Source organism: Acipenser ruthenus, chromosome 16 (assembly GCF_902713425.1).
Source record: "Acipenser ruthenus chromosome 16, fAciRut3.2 maternal haplotype, whole genome shotgun sequence".
In the NCBI taxonomy this organism is placed as follows: domain Eukaryota; kingdom Metazoa; phylum Chordata; class Actinopteri; order Acipenseriformes; family Acipenseridae; genus Acipenser; species Acipenser ruthenus.
The window spans coordinates 4,096,178-4,116,951 of NC_081204.1; the positions used below are offsets into that span (position 1 = coordinate 4,096,178).

At 38.3% G+C, this 20,774-nt stretch overlaps 1 protein-coding gene across 1 annotated transcript in view; it reads right to left on the minus strand.

Moving 5' to 3' along the window:
• Nucleotides 1-823: 823 nt before the first annotated feature.
• Nucleotides 824-20,774, minus strand: part of LOC117412001 (peroxisome proliferator-activated receptor gamma-like) — a 33,924-nt gene continuing 13,973 nt past the window's right edge. Inside the window, exons 2-7 of the mRNA XM_034019919.3 lie at nucleotides 15,816-16,049; nucleotides 15,233-15,402; nucleotides 12,793-12,931; nucleotides 9,254-9,453; nucleotides 7,362-7,821; nucleotides 824-4,406 (exon numbers count right to left, since the gene is read on the minus strand). Of these exons, the coding sequence (XP_033875810.3) occupies nucleotides 4,159-4,406; nucleotides 7,362-7,821; nucleotides 9,254-9,453; nucleotides 12,793-12,931; nucleotides 15,233-15,402; nucleotides 15,816-16,049 (1,451 nt within the window). The 3' untranslated portion in view covers nucleotides 824-4,158. The remainder of the gene's footprint in view (nucleotides 4,407-7,361; nucleotides 7,822-9,253; nucleotides 9,454-12,792; nucleotides 12,932-15,232; nucleotides 15,403-15,815; nucleotides 16,050-20,774) is intronic.

Here is a 20,774-nt window from a genome sequence, read left to right on the forward strand (position 1 = left end):
ACGCCCTCTTACAGGGTGTGGGATGGGAGTAACTCAGTCTCCAAGGCAGCCCGGGCACCAGACACTGCCTGCAAACTGTTGAATTGTGGGATGGTAAATTGCCACTACCAAAGCCATTTTACTAGCGTGCCGGATTTGAACCTTGGTCTTCAGGTGGAAAATACTAGCATCTCTTGCACCACTAGCCTGTCCTGGCTGGTTTAATTAAAGAAGACTGCCTGTCCAGAGCCTGTAGAACTGGGAACTAGAGATTAGACTTTAGGTTTATTCCCTTATTAAAGGTAGTGGATATGACAGGATGTGCCTTTTTAGTTTCCATGTACCTGTCATCAGGTACTTAAAGATTGTAAAATGTAGTTTGGCTTTTCCAGCAAAACCAGTTTTTAATGTGTGCATTTTTTCGTTTGACTGCAATGCAGGACCTGGCAAATCAGCATACAGGCTGGCTGTTGACTTCAGGGCATGGCAAGGGTCCTGACTGCTGAATGAAATGAAGACACTCTTTCTGAAACTGCTACGATTGAGGCTGAACCTTCTTTTTCATTGAATCATGACAAAAAAATACATTGTGCTCTAATAGTTGTTCAAGTGGGTGTTGGATTAATATGCGGCAGGGCTAAGCACCCACTAATTCAGCATAGTTGGTGTCCCTTAGTAAAACAAATTAACAGAGCAAATTACTCAAGAAAACAGAACCTTTTTAACCTCAGTAATGAAACCAAAGTCAGTAATTTATATATATGGAGGACACTTTATTTATACAGATAAAGTGTCCACCATTGGCAGCAATGTGTGATAGAAAAAAAAAAAAAAATCCACACAGTTTTGTTCGAAATACAATTTTTATATTAAACATTTGGCAATAGAGATAATTCTTTATTCTAGTTATCAATAACAAATAAACATCTGCAACAGAAAAATTGATTTTATAAAGTCCCAACAATTGCAGTATTAGATTTGCTCTTGTATTTGGTTATCTAAATTGATCCCTCCATCCAGTTGTTTGACTGGTACATATGCCATATTATTCACATTAACAAACACATATGAAAAAAACAATTAACATCTTGTGTGACCATTCATTTATGTTCAGATTACACTATCCCTTTAAGAAGCCAAAGTCATTTTTTTTATTAAATTGTAATATAGGCAAAATTCCAGTAAATGTGACAGAAAAGGATTCTTTTAATGAGACATAACTATTACAGGATATTTCTACTGCTTTTGTTACAGTCAACCCTTTTTATATATTAAAGGTATCCATGTAAACACTGAGCACCAATACATATAAATATATATTCTTTGTAACTTTTTAAACTGGACAATTAGACTGTGTAACAGGAATAGCACATCTTTCATGAAGCTGCATTTCAAAAGACTATAGAAAATGTTATCTTAATACATTATTGGGCAAGTGCATATTTAATACCAAGTATGCATACATTCACTGAAAACTATGATTAAAGAAAAATCCATTATACATTATAAAAAAGGGTACACTGTAAGCCCCTTTTTAAGTAAAGCATTTCTTAAGCAGACTGATGTGTACAGCATTACCCCTTATTATTTTGTGTACTTCTTTTTTTATTGTTTGGCAGAGTCTATTTGAAATCTGGCAGGATATATCCAACAGAGAATTAGTACTAACAAACTAAGGATATGCTGACACAACAGAAATAAACCATTTAATCATCCTCACAAGCACCAGGATCATGTCCAGGCACTGCATCTGCCAACTTTCAACATTCCCTGCGAGAGCCAATCGTTTGCTTTGTTTCCCTTTCCACCCTGTCATTGGAGAGCAGCCTTGGTTACCCTGGTCTCATTTTCAATGTCTGAACTCAAGTAAATCATGTATTCCATTAACCCCCGAGGCTCACTGGGCACCTGGCCAGTAGGGGACGCTGTACCGCACGGTAAGCAGAAACGGTCCCTGCCGGTTTTGACTCCCTAACCCACTGGAGTGCCAGAACCAATCCGATGACCCCCCTGCTGGCTCACCCTGCCGGTCACAAGGCCACGCCTTTACCAGTGAGACCCTCTGGGACATAATATCTTACTCTTGCAATGTCATCATTTTCTTTGACAGTACTTTGGAAGAGTGGGTTGCAGGTTGAGTTGAAAGAGTGGCTGGTGACTTTATTCACAGCATTCTGTGTTGATAAAATAGCAATAATAATCCAGTCATTAGGGAAGCCAAAACCAACTTCCTTTGAATCTCAAGCTTTTCCTCGCTCATGGAATATTTTTTGCTTTCACCACCATCACAGATCCCCCTTTTCATAGAACTCTGTGCCAATCCAAATAAATCTCATCAGTTACTTCATTTTGTACTTAGCTAGAATCAGGCAGAGGAACAAACAGCCCAATATGGTTGTGACCCTCAATTTCTTACACCTGCAGCCAGGCTTGACTCCAAGCTCCACCTGGAATTACACTGGATTTTGGGGGCCTCTATAGACTTCTGAAAGAAGAGAAATAGAGGTTTAGCCAACTGCACTAATGGCATCACTGATAAGCAGCAATCATTGGCTGTGGGTTCTATATAAACCTGCCAGGCAGAGTTTGCAGACAGATATCAGATGGGCACCAGTGTAAACGGGATATTCTTGTAACCTGACCAAAAACACCTCTTCAGCTCTCCCTGTGTTGTTTAGTAGTATGACCTACAATTGTCTAGATGCTAAGAAGACACCTTGTCAAAACGCTTATCTCCTGGAATACATTTCATTAGTTTCATTCACATTTTTTGGTTCAGTACTCTATTACCTACACTGTACCATGCATTTTAGAGCATTAGTAAACTCTCTTTTGTTGAACAGTAATAGTCCACTTTATTCTTTGGGAGAAGTAGGATTGTGATAGTACTGTAAGTGCTTAAAATGGCATTACAAGTCCTGTGAATCATAAGATTGAAAGCATTGTAATACTACTTCCACACGAATATCTTCTTATTTACTAAATTAATGTATATACTTTATTGGACTGGATCATTTTCTGTGGAAGTAATTTGAAGGAATTGTTGTTCTTAATTACAGCTTATGAGCTGCAAGACAAAGTTTATTGTAAATATAAATACATAAAAAAATTATTAAAAAAATATTTAAAAAGTCCAGAGAAAAGTTCTGATTAAGAATGTTTTTGAGGAACCACTATTTCATTTTACCAATAAAGTCTGTAAATATAAGGGGATGAACAGTATATATATATATATATATATATATATACACACACACACACACGCACGCACGCACGTTAACTATAAGGAAGGTCTGGGGGCACTTACTCAAAATAAATTCTTTTTTTTTTTCTTTTTTTTTTTTTTTTAATTTAGTCGTCGACAATTATTTTTACCCCGGTTTTCACTCCAATTTAGCATGCCCAATTATTATCTGTATCCCCGGCTCACCGCTCGCAACCCCCCCGCCGACTCAGGAAACGGAGGCTGGAACACGCGTCCTCCGAAACGTGCTCCTTCCAAGCCATCATTTTTCGCACTGCAGATCCACAGCAATGCTACCAGACCTATAGTGCCGGAGGACAACACAGATCTGGCGGCTCCGTTGCAGAGCCACAGGCGCCCTATCGGCCACAGGGGTCGCTGATGCGCGGTGAGCCGTGGATTCCCCTGCCGACCTAAGCCCTCCCTACCCGGGCAGCGCTCAGCCAATTGTGCGCCGCCCCCCTAGGAACTCTCGGTCACGGTCAGCTGTGACATAGCCTGGATTCGAACCAGCGATCTCCAGGCTATAGGGCACATCCTGCGAGGAGCGCCTTTACTGGATGCGCCACTCGGGAGCCCCCTTCAAAATAAATTCTGGGTGATTCCCCAATGCTGTAAAATGCTCCAAACAAATCCAGCAGGTTACCCCTTGCCATTTCATTCTGATATTCCATTTTTTATCCATGTTTTAAGACTCATTCGAATAAGCTGTTACAGAAACTCATACAAACATGGACAGAAACTGAAGCTAACTGCACCCTATGTCTTAAATGAAAAAGGGTCATTCAGCATTTATATAAACTATTTACGTATTCACAGTAATTTCACAGGCATGTACTATGTTTCCCTCATAATGACATAGTGCAATTTATTAAAATCAAAACAAAAGAAAGGAAAAGGGCTACAGAGTGGGTGAGGAGACAGAATGTAGTCTTCTAGTACAAGTCCTTGATTATTTCCTGCAGAAGCGGGTGGATGTCCATATCCAGTTCTGTTTTCTTGAGGAGCTGCAGAAGCTGCACATGTTCTGTTACGATCTGCCGGAGGTCTGTCATTTTCTGGAGCAGTTTGGCAAAGAGCTGGGGGGAGTCTGGGTGGTTCATTTTGAGCTGTAGCTCCAGTGCTTGCAGCATGTTATCCTGTAGGTCCTCGATGGGCTTTACATTCACCAAACCTGGGCGATCTGAGAGACAGACGAGGGAGAACAATTCAATTAGGAATGGTGGAAAGACCATTTAGCTTTCCATTGAAGCAAACTATAAGGGTTTCGATTTCTTTTTTTCAGCCTCCTTAAAAGTGGTTAGAAATATATATATTTTTTACACAGTTGTACTCATATAGAAAACAATTAAAAGATGACTCAGGTAAGTTTTCAGTATTACTCAAAAAGTAGAAAAAAAACTGAAAATCAACTATGAAAGCACAAAGTGCCAAACATTGCTACTGCACGTAATGTGTTGGTTGAAAAGGTATGCAGCAAATGTACAGTCCAAACATTTCTATTAAGGTTGAGATATGTAGAAATAATATAATAAACAACAATTAATCATTTACAAGATAAGATAATACAGTAATTATCAGATCAACATTATCTTGATTATCACAATAATGGGTATTGCATTTCCCAACGCTGCCAGAGAGAGACAAACACAAACACACACTCCTTCAGTGGCAGTCACGAAATACCCTTTCAAGTTTAATGTTAATGTTTAACAGGCCTTCGTGTAACGGCTGATTTCTTTCAGACAGTGGACCTGGTTCAAGGATAAAATAAAACGTCACAACAAAACACTGCAGTCACCACCCATAAATGTAACTTAGTGAATAACTTTTCAGTAAATATCAGAAAGGACTGTAGCCCTTTGTTATTTTAATGATTTACCTTTAAACAACATGGTATTTCAGTTCAGTTTGGTTCAATTTAAATAGCCCCCAAATACGTCTTTGTGTGCTTATATTTTATACCAAATTTACTGCAGGGTTGAACCTTTTTACTAAACACCCCTTATACTCATCTCTGTAATAGAAATAGTTAAAATAAATAAATAAATAAATAAATAAATAAATCATGGTCTCTTTTTTTAATACTTAAAATATAGGGCAATTTTCAGTCACAAATCCTTCAGGGGCCAGAGGTGATCAATCACGACGGACTAATGAGGAACAGGGGGAACACTTCCAGCCTGTTGACCCTCTTCACCACGGGTCAAAGACTTGGTGAGCGATGGATTTTGAAACCTCCACTGTTCTACTGTACATTTCTTATACACAGCCACGCTATAGGAAAGTCACATGTCATCATGGGTGAAGCAGTTTTCTTGTAGATAATATTCTGGCAGCGAATCACGCAAACATATATTTGAAGCACAACAAGAACAACCCAAGGCTGGTCTGGATGGCACTCCTTGATGATTTGCTGTGATAAGAGTATTGTAAACATACAACGTGAATACATGGTTCATTCATATTGCACTCAGCAAAGAGAGTGACTAATGAGACTGCTAACGCCACTGTGGACGTGGGGTTACTTTGTCAGGCTAGAAATAAACAATCCAATAGGATTATTATACTTTTGCCTGGTCGGTGTATTTCTTTACTCATATTTTTTGCAATAATCTGAGCGAAATTGATGGGAAAAAATAGTTTGTACAACGATAAAGGCTGATATAATAAACACTAAACAACTAACATAGGCAACTTCGGTCTCTATTGTATGCCTTGTGTTCCCCCGTATGTTTCTAACGCAAACTACCACCTGTGCATGTTTCCTCAGTGCCTACAACTGATAAACTCATTCACCAGATCAAAGTACACCGTTCTCTAAATACACAACTGTATTGTAATAGTCTTAAACGACTTCCCACGTGGGGCTCAACATTCAGTTTGATACTATTTACATGATGTTATAAAATACTCATGTAGATGCACTTCTGAATGCTTACAGTTCTGAATGATGACAGTGAATTCAGTGAATTTTTTCAGGGAGACAGAGGATTATAACTTGATATATGTACCGTAATAACCCTGTTTTTAGTATGATCTTGCCTGACCACCACTATCACTTATCTTATCACTGTACCAGCAACAGTTTCTAGAACAGATAATTCTAGAATAGATAACTCTAAAATAGATACGGTGGCAGGGTGGAACAGAGCCTTGCATGTAAAGAGGGGGCAGGGCAAAACCATGCTTGTAAATAAATGTATTGTGGTGTATTGCATAAATATTTAAACAAAAACAAATCTTGAACACAAACACGCAAACAAATGCCTTGCTGGTCTGCCCCGCAAGAGTAGCAATTGCTTTCTTTTTTTTTTTTTTTACTTTCATTTTAGATTTTCATTCGCTCATTCCTCCTTCCAAACACTCACCCATTTAAATAAACATAAACACTACATTTGAAATCATAATACATTCTCCAGTTCCCAATAAACACCAAACAATACATTTATTTTAAATAATAATACAATACACCACAACACATTTGCCCTGCCCCCCTCTTAACATGCAGGGCTCTGTTCCACCCTGCCACAGATACTCATAGAAATCAAATTCTAAAAACATCAAAAGAAATCCTTAGGTGCACTACATTTTCTTGAGTATTTTGAAGCACCATTTATTTAATGTTTGATACAGCACTATTGGTTTAAAGGAGCATTAAAGGGTAATTTTTGTTTTGCATTCTCAGCTACTGTCCCCTCTACTGTTAATAAGAATAACAGCAGCAGCCATGATAGTTGATAAGCATGTCTTAGATTCACAGCATTTTAGGGTGACTAAAGAATGGGTCACTATTGCGGGATATTTAGGAGTGATACCTAGAGGATCCTTCGGCTGACATGTAAAACCAAGGTCCTATTGTCAGTGACTCTGCAGCAGCAGTTGTTGGTCAACCCCTAGTCTCTGTAAATCGCTTTGGATAAAAGCCTCTGCTAAATGACCAATTAATAATAATTTATTAGCGATCCACTGTAACTTTCTGTGGGTGTTATACAGTATGAAGCTTACCCAATATGAAAACTTATAACACTGTATTTGGTGATGTTTCTGCCACCAATTTTTAATCACTACGATAAAGTTTAAAGGCTTCCCCCAGCTTCTTCCTTCTTAGAAAGCAGCATGGGGAAGCGTTCCTCACCTCCACTGAGAATGATGACAGAGATGAACACTGCTAGGTCGCTGTCGTCCAGCTCCAAGGCGTTGAACTTCACAGAGAAATCAAACTTGGGCTCCAAGAGCTCACAGAAGGGCTTGCGGAGGCTCTTGAGGAACTCGCGGGTCATGAAGCCCTGTCCGCAGGAGACCAGGGCCCCGTCCTTGTTCATGAGGGAAGCCAGCATGCTGAAGATCACCTCGTGGACGCCGTACTTGAGGAGAGTCACCTGGTCGTTGAGATCCAGGTTGACGAAGCCCGGGATGCTCTTGGCGAACTCCGTGATTTCCCGGACTGCCTCTACGGAGCGGAACTGACAGCTTTGGAAAAGACGTATCTCCATGTCCTTGTTCTGTTGCTGCCCCTGCTCTGGAACAGGGGGCTGCTTGAAGCTGATGTAATGCTCTCCAGCCTTCAAAGAGTTCATATCGTGAATCACAAAAGGCTGTGAAAAGACATTGGAGACACATCAGGATACAAAGTAACACATTCCAGCTGTCTGTACCGTGTCTATCAATATAGTCGTTTGTCTATCTATAAACATTTTTTTTATTACATGTACAAAGTTACATTTGCGGTACGACTGTATAAACAATGCAGAAAATAGAATCCATTTTAGTCAAATGTAAGACTAGCCCGTTTAAAGAGCTAGAACAAATCAACTCCAAAGAAATCTCCACTGGCAAAAACAAGTTTTGACATAAAACACCATGGAAAGAATATTAATAATAATAATACAAAAAAAAAAAAAAAAAAATCAAATTTGTCATAATTTAAAAATAATGCTGTTGCTTTTTTCCCCCCTTCATAACTATTTTGGCATTATAAGCAGTCCTTAAACAAACAGCTGTTCAGTCTCATCCACCCCATATCTTTAGTCCAAGTAGTCAAAACAAGCTTAAATAAAGGATATTCAACAGCCTTGGCCGAATATCTTCTCAGTAATACACTTAGTCATGTGTTATCATTAACTGCATGGAATAAGCCATTACAATAATATGAAGCATCTTCTTTAGAGGACACCGGTTACCCCTCTACAACAACCAATCGGTGTCTTCAATTCGAAGGTGCAGTTTAGAACAAGGTTATGTGCAAACGATGGTGTGTTTTAAAATCTAAACTATATTTATCAAAGGGGGTATCTTCCAAGTACTTTATCTGAATGCTTGAAGTCTCATTAGGGTTTGCTACATCTTATCAACTCCCGACTACAGAAAAATATGTATTACTGTACTTTAGAGGCTTGAGAAATGCGACACAATTTTTTTTCAGGGAATCCGGGCCTTTAAATTCAACTGTTCTCAATTTATTTTTAAATTTAAAAAAAAAAGGTATTACCAATGCAGGAAATGATATGTTTCTGCTTCTACATCAAAAGTGAGTGCCTTTTTAGTTCATTGCATTGTTGTATTTGAATCTGAACCAAGTGTCTCCTTTATAATGTATGTTAGGGAAAAAATTTAGTAAAACAACCACGACAAGCAGAAGTTTAACTTGCTGTCCGTCTTACTGGAACACTATTATTCACACAGTCCAGACACAATGTCTAAACGGCAACAAGAAACAGCTTAATGTTTGCTTAAGACAAGCAACATCTCATTCAGCCAATCAGAAGACAGGGTTTCTAGGTTGTGTGGAATGGCAGTATTGATAACCATGACATTTTGTCATGCATGATGACACTGTGATACCAGACACATGCACTAGACACATGCACCTTTCTTTTCAGTGATTTACAACATGAACTTTAGCTCATCTCAGTCCATATTTACTATCCAATCCCGTTATAAAGCTCATAAAATGTGTAGCGAATTGCAGGCCAGATCTTGATATCACTGGGTTGTGAGGTACTCTGAGGCAGCGTAAGTGGTACTCACGGCTTTATCTCCTGTCTTTCCCGTCAAGATGGCCCTCGCCTTGGATTTGGTGAGAGGAAAGGACTTGAAATATGAGTCATACAAGTGCTTGGCAAGGGCTCGGAGATCAGCAGACTCAGGATTCATCTGGTCAATATCGCTGGAGATCTCTGCCAAAAGCTTCTCCTTTTCAGCCTGGGGCATTCGGCCAAATCGTATGGCTAGGGAGAAACACACATCAATTCGACTTCTATGTCATTTTCAATTTATTTGAAAGTAGAAAACAGAAGTATTTATTTTTTTGCTACCGCTGTGGTGCTAAAAATAGCACCCAAATTGAGATAATGAACTACCTGTCGCTGTTTCCATTGCACTTTTGCTAGTATTGTAATATATAAGGGAAAGCAAATGACATGCTGCCATAGCCTATGCTCTATTTCTGAAGTACTTGGTAGTTTTCGCCTTTGAGAAATGTGTTTTCCACTGCCATTGTACTGTATGTTTCACTTTTCTAATATGTTTGTCACTTTTTAAACAAATTAACCTTTCAAAACTGTATTATTCATTCTAGGGTTCAATTTCTTTAAGGGAGGTACCACATGCAAACCCTGAATCTATTTGTCACTTGAGGTTTCAGCTGAGATTTTGATTCTATTACATAAGGTTAACATAATGATGCCACATCAATTCAGGCTACCTGAATCTTTAAAAAGTTGTATTCCAATTAGTGATGATGGGTATATTCTGTTTTGTTTATTTATATATATAAAAAAGGTCCAAACATTGTCATCTTTACACTGTCTATGAAAACAGTTTCCATTCTTCAATGGATAAAACTAAACCCTCCCCTAAAATCACTCTAGATTCTCCTTTTAGCACTGGGAACGTTCACATTGTCCAATGGTCTAATTACATACTCCACACATAATAACATACTCACACCTTTATTAAACTTTTTCAGCTCATTCTAATCAAAGCAACATGTGTGGTCCCTGGCAGCTCTCAGATAATATTTTAGTTTCAACATAATCTCTGCTTTATCGTGTGAAGAGAACCTGATCACTGACTCATAGAAATTACATTGAAAGAAAGCTTTGCTCAAGAAAGTGGCTCAAGAAACGTCTTGCCCTCCTTTTTCAGATTTTGTGTAATCTGAATGGCATTAAAACACATTTATCACTGCCTGATAAGTCACATTGACAAAACTAAGGAGTGCCTTGCTCATTCATGCGATTCTTTAAAGCATTTGTTACATTTGAAAGCTACAGTACATACAGTAAGAAACATGATGGGGAAACATATTTATCATGTTAGTAATTGACAGGGTACTCCAACACATGGGGGAGGGGAAGGGGGAGAAAGCAATTAAGCTAATATTTAATTCTGAGGCTTTTTAAAAAAACTTTAAAAACAGAAAGCCTCCTATAACTAATTCATCTTTTGAGTCATATAGGGGCATAGCTGAGGGGGACCAGTTAGCTGCTGTGTTGATTGGAGTTATTTTAAGTCTGTTGTTTATTCATCTCAAGACCTCTGTAGAGGTCTGCAGTGTTTAAAGAGTTAGAAACAACCAGCTTCTTACTCAGCCCTACACAAATGCCACTTTTTACCTTTGCTCTGTTACCAAGCACTGACAAACATATACAGTACTGTGCAAAAGTTTTAGGCAGGTGTGAAAAAATGCTGTAAAGTAAGAATGCTTTCAGAAATAGACATGTTAATAGTTTATATTTATCAATTAACAAAATGCAAAGTGAGTGAACAGAAGAAAAATCTAAATCAAATCCATATTTGGTGTGACCACCCTTTGCCTTCAAAACAGCATCAATTCTTCTAGGTACACTTGCACACAGTTTTTGAAGGAACTCGGCACGTAGGTTGGCCCAAACATCTTGGAGAACTAACCACAGTTCTTCTGTGGATTTAGGCAGCCTCAGTTGCTTCTCTCTCTTCATGTAATCCCAGACAGACTCGATGATGTTGAGATCAGGGCTCTGTGGGGGCCATACCATCACTTCCAGGACTCCTTGTTCTTCTTTACGTTGAAGATCGTTCTTAATGACTTTCGCTGTATGTTTGGGGTCGTTGTCATGCTGCAGAATAAATTTGGGGCCAATCAGATGCCTCCCTGATGGTATTGCATGATGGATAAGTATCTGCCTGTACTTCTCAGCATTGAGGAGACCATTAATTCTGACCAAATCCCCAACTCCATTTGCAGAAATGCAGCCACAAACTTGCAAGGAACCTCCACCATGCTTCACTGTTGCCTGCAGACACTCATTCGTGTACCGCTCTCCAGCCCTTCGGCGAACAAACTGCCTTCTGCTACAGCCAAATATTTCAAATTTTGACTCATCAGTCCAGAGCACCTGCTGCCATTTTTCTGCACCCCAGTTCCTGTGTTTTTGTGCATAGTTGAGTCGCTTGGTCTTGTTTCCACGTCGGAGGTATGGCTTTTTGGCCGCAAGTCTTCCATGAAGGCCACTTCTGACCAGACTTCTCCGGACAGTAGATGGGTGTACCAGGGTTCCACTGTTTTCTGCCAATTCTGAGCTGATGGCACTGCTGGACATCTTCTGATTGCGAAGGGAAGTAAGCATGATGTGTCTTTCATCTGCTGCAGTAAGTTTCCTTGGCCGACCACTGCGTCTACGGTCCTCAACGTTGCCCGTTTCTTTGTGCTTCTTCAAAAGAGCTTGGACAGCACATCTGGAAACCCCTGTCTGCCTTGAAATTTCTGCCTGGGAGAGACCTTGCTGATGCAGTATAAATACCTTGTGTCTTGTTGCTGTGCTCAGTCTTGCCATGGTGTATGACTTTTGACAGTAAACTGTCTTCAGCAACCTCACCTTGTTAGCTGAGTCTGGCTGTTCCTCACCCAGTTTTATTCCTCCTACACAGCTGTTTCTGTTTCAGTTAATGATTGTGTTTCAACCTACATATTGAATTGATGATCATTAGCACCTGTTTGGTATAATTGTTTAATCATACACCTGACTATATGCCTACAAAATCCCAGACTTTGTGCAAGTGTACCTAGAAGAATTGATGCTGTTTTGAAGGCAAAGGGTGGTCACACCAAATATGGATTTGATTTAGATTTTTCTTCTGTTCACTCACTTTGCATTTAGTTAATTGATAAATATAATCTATTAACATGTCTATTTTTGAAAGCATTCTTACTTTACAGCATTTTTTCACACCTGCCTAAAACTTTTGCACAGTACTGTATATATATATATATATATATATATATATATATATATATATATATATATATATATATATATATATATATATTTAACTAAGACCTGCACCTGTTTTTGAGAGACTGGCACACCAATTCTGCTCTGTAATCAGCCACACAGGAAACAACATTAGCTTTTATGAGAATGCTATCACTTACATATGTGACACTCAAAGGTGTGAAAAGGAAATCGCAAGTAGGGCACACCTATATTCTCTAGGACATGAGGTGACTGAGCAGCATGTCTGCAAAAACATTTTGTAGTTTGCTTGAGCATGAAGCTCCCTTCAGCCGACACTTGTATGCCTACCGTTGTGTGACATGCCCACCATGAGACACTTCTGGAACCTGCAGTACTGACATTTGTTTCTGCTCTTCTTGTGAATGCGACAGTTTAGGTCACACCTGTCATATACCAACTTCAACCTGATTGTTCTGCGGAAGAAGCCCTGTTAATAACAAGAGAAAGAAAAAAAAGGTTTTAGCAAATGGTCCATATTAACAAAATCTTAAGACCATGGCGTCGATATTCCAGAAGGGGACAAATTCCCCACATCATACATTTACTATGGAGTAGTCAATTTTCCTGCAAGTATAAGAAAATATTTTATTAAAATAAGACATGTCAGTAACATACAGTACATATCCCTCACTAATACAGATAACACATAAAGCACCTGTAGTAAATATTAGAAAAAGAAAGTAGAGAGCAATATCTGTATTCAATTAACTGCATTTTGCTGTGCATGCATAATTGAAAAGCTCATTATCAATGGGTTTACAAAAAAAAAAGCATGTTATTTAATTACACATAATATGGTAGACAATATAAAACACTCCTGATATCTGGGCCCCCTCTGTGTTTACTTCATAAATCTTCCACATGCATGTTACGAAGCAATGATATCCATATTGAGGAGGAGACTGATAATCTTACAGATGGAGAGACGTGGGTGTGGATTATCACCCCACCAACCACTTATTCTCACTTCATATTCCGGTTGTGAAACCCAAACAGCAAAAGCCTATGTCTGCAAAGTCATCTGGAAACTCTCCAATCGCTTGTGGTTAAGGTGACAGACTATCGGCTACTGGCTACCATTGTTTCAAGTTTCCAAAAGAAGAACTCATTCGCATTATTTTTTTTTTTAATCTCATACATTTTCCACCTTGGTCAAACATGAGGGCTGGGCAAGTTTCTTGCAATCTTTTTTTTTAAAAAAACAAAGAGGATAAAATACAACTAAGTATTTGTTCTTACGGACAGTTCAGATGCAAACTTAACAGAATCATTACCAACAATCTGCACATTTCAGCTATTTTATGAAATTGCTTAAAATCCATAGCTCACATTTCTGACAGGTTTATAGTGTTTGCAGTAGAATTTGCCAATCTGGACTTGTTACACAGTCAGAAATTCTTCGGTGAAGTAGTTTACATTAACCCATTGCCCCACTCCCCCCATCCCAGGACTCATTAATCTAGAAAAAGATGGAGAAAACACATAGGTTTGTAGTTTTGATTTAAAAGGAGGAAGTGTCTCATTGTTTCCTATTTCTCTAGACAGTGAGTTCCAGGGAGGTGCATATTGGGCAAACACACCAGAAGTGATACAGTTATTCACAGGAACAGACAGAAAACTGCCATCTAAGGATTGCAATGAAAATGTGGTCAGCAGTTCTAATACATTTTGTGGCTCCAGGTTTTATAAGAAGGATCTTTTAGTTAATGCGAGAGTGAACTGCAAACCAGGGTAACTGTACAACAGGGTTTAAAAATGCAGTCATCAAAAAGACTACTTTTTTCAGGATCCAACTACAAAATCCCCTTTTTTTACTGCATTCATTTGAAGATAGTTTTCAGACAACCAGGAGGTCAGAGATTCCTGCCCATGACTAGAGGAGTATGCAAGGCACACAATATAAAATGAATAAACAAGGCCAGAAAAGTTTGAAACTCAGTCTTTTGGCATGTCACTTTCCAAGTGTTTTGAAATCAACTCATCAGGCACCGAATTGGGTAAACATAAGGGACTTTCTCGTTATCCAATACAAGTGAGATTACAAATATGTTCCAATGGAAATGTCCAGAAAGGACCCTTTCAGGACAAGAAAAACAATGTGTATCCATGCAGAGATTTTTTCTTGATCAAGTTACTACTGTGCAGTAAACGATAAATATTTAACAGATGTTTTTTAACACCGGTATGACTAGATTTAGACACTAAAGATAAGCCGGGTTCGACTAAGTAGACAGGAGGGCTCTGTAGAATATTTCACAAGTAATAGGAATTACCTTAATAATTCTTCCCAAAGGTACAAAAGTCTGATTTATAAAAGCCACCAGTGCCTAGATAAAAAAAACGACTGGAAGGCCCCTCCTTGGAATGAAACTGTTTAAAAATGGCCAATCCATACAGTATTTCAGCAATTTTAGCAGAATGCACAGAGATCTATTTCACAACGCATCTCATGTGAAGAAGGACCTAAAGGTCGGATACAGTGGGAACGCTCACTGTATTTCTAAGGGAAGAAGATGTTAATGTTTACTGTTAAGTTGCATGTTTGAATGCATGACAATATATTTGAATAATAATGGCAATAACCGTGATTCCGCTAGCATTCACATGGATTTTCAACCATTATTATATATATTTTTTCACTACATATTTGTTATTTTTAATAATACTGATTATCACTATTATGATTACACAATGCATTAAATGAGACTATGCAATACTGAAGCCATACCTTGCACCCTTCACATGCATGGACTCCATAGTGAAATCCCGAGGCCTTGTCCGCACAGACTCTGCACTCTACGGACAGCGTGGAGTTCAATGGGTCCTCATGCAGTTTTGTATATGGAAAGCTTTTGTCCGAGTACTGAGGTGGAGATGGTGGTTCAAGTTTTATTGTGCCTGGATACAAAAATAAGAAAAAAGGTACAGTGACTTTTACTCACAGTAGTTAACAAAACCTTAGAAACGATGTCATCTTCGCCAGACAATTCCTGCACAAAAATACTAATATCCTGGTTGTATAAATACACTAATACAGTATAGGACCTGTTAATTATCCCCTAATTTTGTGGAAAGCTAATGTAGAAAATTCAAGAAAATTCAAGAAAATAAATAAATAAATAAATAAATAAATAAATAAATACTTGGTCACGTGTAGATTAATTGATTCTGGCAGGGATCTGACAGAAAATTGTTCAAAGCAACAGTTAATCACCCCGATCCAAAGATACTATTGGATATTGATCACACTACTCTTAACATGATGGCTGAGACAATTCTTGAAGTTTATATATGAAAAAATGGTGGCGTACTTGTATGATGGTACTGTTGTAATTTAAAATCATATTTGCAGTCTAGCTCTGTCAGGTTGCCTCTCTCGGGAGGGTTGTAGTCGTAAGGCCGGTTGGAAATGCCGGAATAATCCACTGTTGTGTAGGGCTTGATGTCAAAAGAGTGGGAGTGGTCATCTAGCTCTGCCATATCCACTGGATTCAGCCCAAAGCTCACTTGCCACATTGGCAGCTGTGTATCTACCATGGCTGGTCCTGTAAACAAAGGTACAAAACAAAAAAAAAACTTTTTTTATAATGCTCTGGAGAACATCACACCATTGAAGTTACTGCACAGATGGCCATATTTATCAAGCAAAAGCAACCTCAAGGTTATGAGTCATGGTGCACAGCAAGGATAGTCAGGACTTTGTGATATTTGCCAAAAAACAAACTGCATTGTGTAAGCTTGAGTTTGTGCCAAATTAGATTAATTACAGAATGTATAGTTTGTCTTACTGCCAATGTATATGAAATGAGTTTGCAGTGCAAACTCCTGAACCCTTAAAAGGCCAGTATAGTCTGTGTTGGTTACAACTTATTTATTGGCTGCCATAGTTTTGAAATAGAAACTTTTTATTACTGTTAAATTTTAGAAAAAGTAGTGATGGCATTATTAATGATTGTACAATGTGCTTCATAATCAAATCAAAGCTAAAGTTCTTACTCAAACTAACAGTGCACAGGACAGCCTAAAAAACACAAACAGGTTACTACTGTCCATTGACTTCTCCGATTGGGTGGGTGCTAAAACCGTACTGTCTGAAAAAAACAGCTAGCAACCCATTGCAAAAATGACATCAGCTCTAGCAATCTTTTGTTAACTCAAAATGATAATGGTTAGGAAATATTATATGATTTATAGTTCACTTTATTAGGACCTAGTAGCAAACAAAGTTTTACACCACAAGAGGCTATGATGTGCCACATGCTCCACTGTGACACACACTCTGCAGGTCTCAGAGAAGTTATAGCTGCTAATTAGTTTACTTGTGAAATGGGTACAAACAAAATGGCCGGTGTGCCAGAAGACTGGACTACAACTACTTGGATGAGGGAATCCAAACAAAAACAGGACAAACAATAAATTACGAAGCCATGACAACCCCAGTTTTCAGCAAGGGTGTAGTGTAGTGTAGTGGGGGCTGCATGTGTAGCAGATTGGTTTTCCAGCATTGGTTGAGCAGGACAGACAATATTAGCTTTTTCTTGACCTCAACTGAAAATTGGTTTGTCCTAGATTGCATAATAAGGCCATCGTATCATCTATACAAGTCCATCTTTGTTATGATTGTATACATGTTATGATACACGTGTGTGACGGGGTACGCCCGCCCCTATGTTGATTTGTTTTATTTATTGTGAATTATTATTGCTATTATTTAAATGTATTTTGTATTGTTGTTGGTGTGGTTTTGGGTTGGCAGGGAAGCAGACAATTATTTTCAAAGAGAACATTTGTAAGTCATTGTAAGTCGCCCTGGATAAGGGCGTCTGTTAAGAAATAAATAATAATAATAATAATAATAATAATAATAATAATAATAATAATAATAATAATAATAATAATAATAATAATAACATGTGCAGAATGTGGCCGTCTTCAAATTGGTTAATTGCTTGCCAACTTGAGGACGGCCACCTGTCTAAAAAGTGTAGCAGCTGAGCGCTGCAAGAATGAGAAAGAGATAGAGTGCAAGAGAGATCCCTCACAAAGTAAGATAAATAACTGCTATCCGGCTGGCTGCATTCCGGACGATATTTGTTTTATTTTCCGTGGTCTATTTGTTTGTTTGGCCATCGTGTCTTTTTGTTTGTGTGTTCATGTTATTTTTGGTTAGTTATTTAATAAATGTGAGCGCAATGGCGACTCACCCCGCAGTGCTTTGTCTGTGTATTTCCTGGTCTGACGTCACTCACCAAGCCAGCCTGCCACAATAACTGTTTTAAATAGGTTGTATATTATAAGGTTACTACAGTATATCTCAAACTATTACGTACATTTGTAACTTTTTTTTCCAGCCATTGACAAACAAGATCTTTCTGTTTATCAGGTTCTACCAGTTCACACAAACGCATAACTTATTAGTAAAACTGCTGTGACTGGCCTAGATTCCTCTTTGTTATTTTTCATGGTGCATTCCTATACATATATAAATTGATTCATGCTTGGAAATAACAGCACAGCTATCTTTATTTTGTGTATAACAACACCCTCATTTAAGACCATTTTTTTCCTCTGTGTTGAAATGCCTGTACTTCAAAATATGATTGATATTGGTACACTGATGATGCTAAAGAGCCAGACTGGCACCTTTTCTGTTGGCTCGCACATCACTTCCTGTCTGTCTCTACAGTTTCCTGTTGCTGAAGCAGGAATAAATGCACAAAAAGAAGGGGGAACCCACACTGGCGCCCCCCCACCCCCACCCACACCCATTCATTAAGTTAACTTACAAGTTTAAACCTCTTCCAATACTGTACAAAGGTAACACACATTATTGGATAGTCTCCTTAATTAGATTTAAGCAACATCTTGAATATCAATCTGAATGTTAATTACCAATCTAAACAGTGCCAGATAGGAATGAGAATTGTAAACAGGGCCCTTTACTCGTAACATACAAAACTACACTGAAGCACTTCGGAAAATAAAAATAAAAATAAAAATAAAGCTCAGTCCACAAATAAACAGAAAACAATTAAATCATGAAATCCCCAATGTGATTTTTCAGGGTGAGGACACAATCAAATAGTTTCGAGTTGTGTGAAGCAAAGCCTGAATAAAAACGTTCTTATCCGGCAGGATGCACAAAATTCAAAAGGAGCTGCTAGTCTCCGAGTTCCTCATTCCTTCATGTGGGCATTGTAGAAAAAAGAAGGAAGTAGAAAGAGATACATATCAGTATGAAATCTATCTGCGTTTCACCTATTCTGTGAACCTGCAAGCAGAATTTGCACTTCAGCAACCCTGATACACTCATCTGACCTCATCCTGGAGTATTTATATAATGCAAGGCCATCTGTGAGATTGAGAAGAGATAAACCTGGTATCTCACTTGCTCCTTTGCCAGGATTATGAGTTCATAACCAGTATAAAAAGATGTAAGCCTAAAGCCATGCTGACATTTAAACTTGGCAATGAGTATTTTTGTTTATTAGTTGTTTTTTTTTGCTTCATAATATCTGTAATATATTGACTCACTTTTAAAGCAGTGTTTTATTGGTTGTCAAAGCCTGTGTTTTCCTATTGTACAAAGTGTTCTATGCTTATTTCAGTGGGCCACAGAACAACAGAGAGTGTGTTAAATATATCTGTTGGGCCTATCAATAACATACCCCAATAGAAAACAATGGCAAGTATTCTATAAAAATTTACTCTCTGTAGAATATAAAAGAAGAATCAGATCAAACATGTATTAGCTGCTTGGTTGACCCCAGGTGTGAAAAAGGGGCATTCACAATTACAATGTGTATTAAATATATGTTCATTTATTTCCTTTAATTAGTTACTGTTCAACATGTTTACTAAAAATACTTGAGTCTAACATACACGATGAACTTACTTCACATAATACCGTGTCATATATACAGTGTAATATATTATGTCTTTGAAAGGCCAGTTGTTGCACTTTTACTTAATTTATTTATTATCATCAAAATATACTCTGTATAAATCAAATGCAAGAAAATGCTAATGATAATTTAGCAATAATAATTTACTGTTAACCTAAACCTCATCATCCTATTGGGTCAACACCTGTTCTGCTTGCATTGCATGTCCACTATTGAAAATGATGGATTCAGTATCTGGAATTATACTGACGCACGTGGATAGCAGTCTATTAAATCACCACAGCCCAGTGATGGAGATAGCACTTGCCTTATGCTGAGATTTACTCGCTACTTTCTTTTTGGCAAGCACATCTGGATGACATTCTTCAGTGAGATGGAAACCCTCTCTTTATCAGCTGGCTAAGCACAGACAGATGCAGCACCAGACAGCACTATGTCATTGAGCAGGACATGGCCCTGACCAGGGGGAATGGGACAGGGAACGGGACGGTCTACAACTCTGCTGTTTAGGTGTGTAAACCAGTCCACATGCCTTCTCTGTCACGGATAGTTCATGTTACATGTAAGCAGGGAAAGTCAGCAATGCCAAAACAGTAGCGTTTAGAAGTGAATGGAGGAGACTTCAATTCTCTGCATGCCTCGTACCACACCAAGTCATCCTGTGAGCTTGCTGGCAGACTATTGTAATTTTCAAGCGATATTAACTTATCTCATTGTATTACTGTTCCTAAGATTAAATTATAAATACATATAGAGGCTTTTAAAAAGTCACAAATACAATGTTTAATGTTAACACTGCTATTTTTTAACCCAGTTGTTTTTATTTGGCACTTTACCAACGCCTCGTTAGAATACAGGCACAATAATTAAAATAATCAACCCAAGGGCAAGTTTATTTTAAGGAACAACGATATTTAGTATCGCATTTAGCAACCTCACCTTTGCCAAAACTGCCAGCTGCTAATTAAACCTTAAAAAATGCATTACCTAGAGCATTTTGTTATTGCCATGTACTTTTCTATTTAAAATTTTTAATTTTTTCCTCTTCCACCAATTTAATGCAAGAGAGCAAACTTCCTCTGTAACCCATTCGATATCATACCAAAAATCCTGAAGGACATTTTTACAAAGGAAAATAGTGACCAGTGCACTATAAATAGTACGAACTGAAGGCTCAGTAGATTTCCGGACCATCGATTTCCATTTTGCAATCAGGAAAACGGGCTCCTTGAGGAAGACCTTTGCTCTGTTTGGCCGACTCCAGGGGCAAGTGGTGCCAAACTACTAGTGTGGGAGCAAGCCTCCCCCAGCCGCACCAGCGGCTGAATCAGACTCTAATGACTTGTTTTTCAAAGACACACTCCC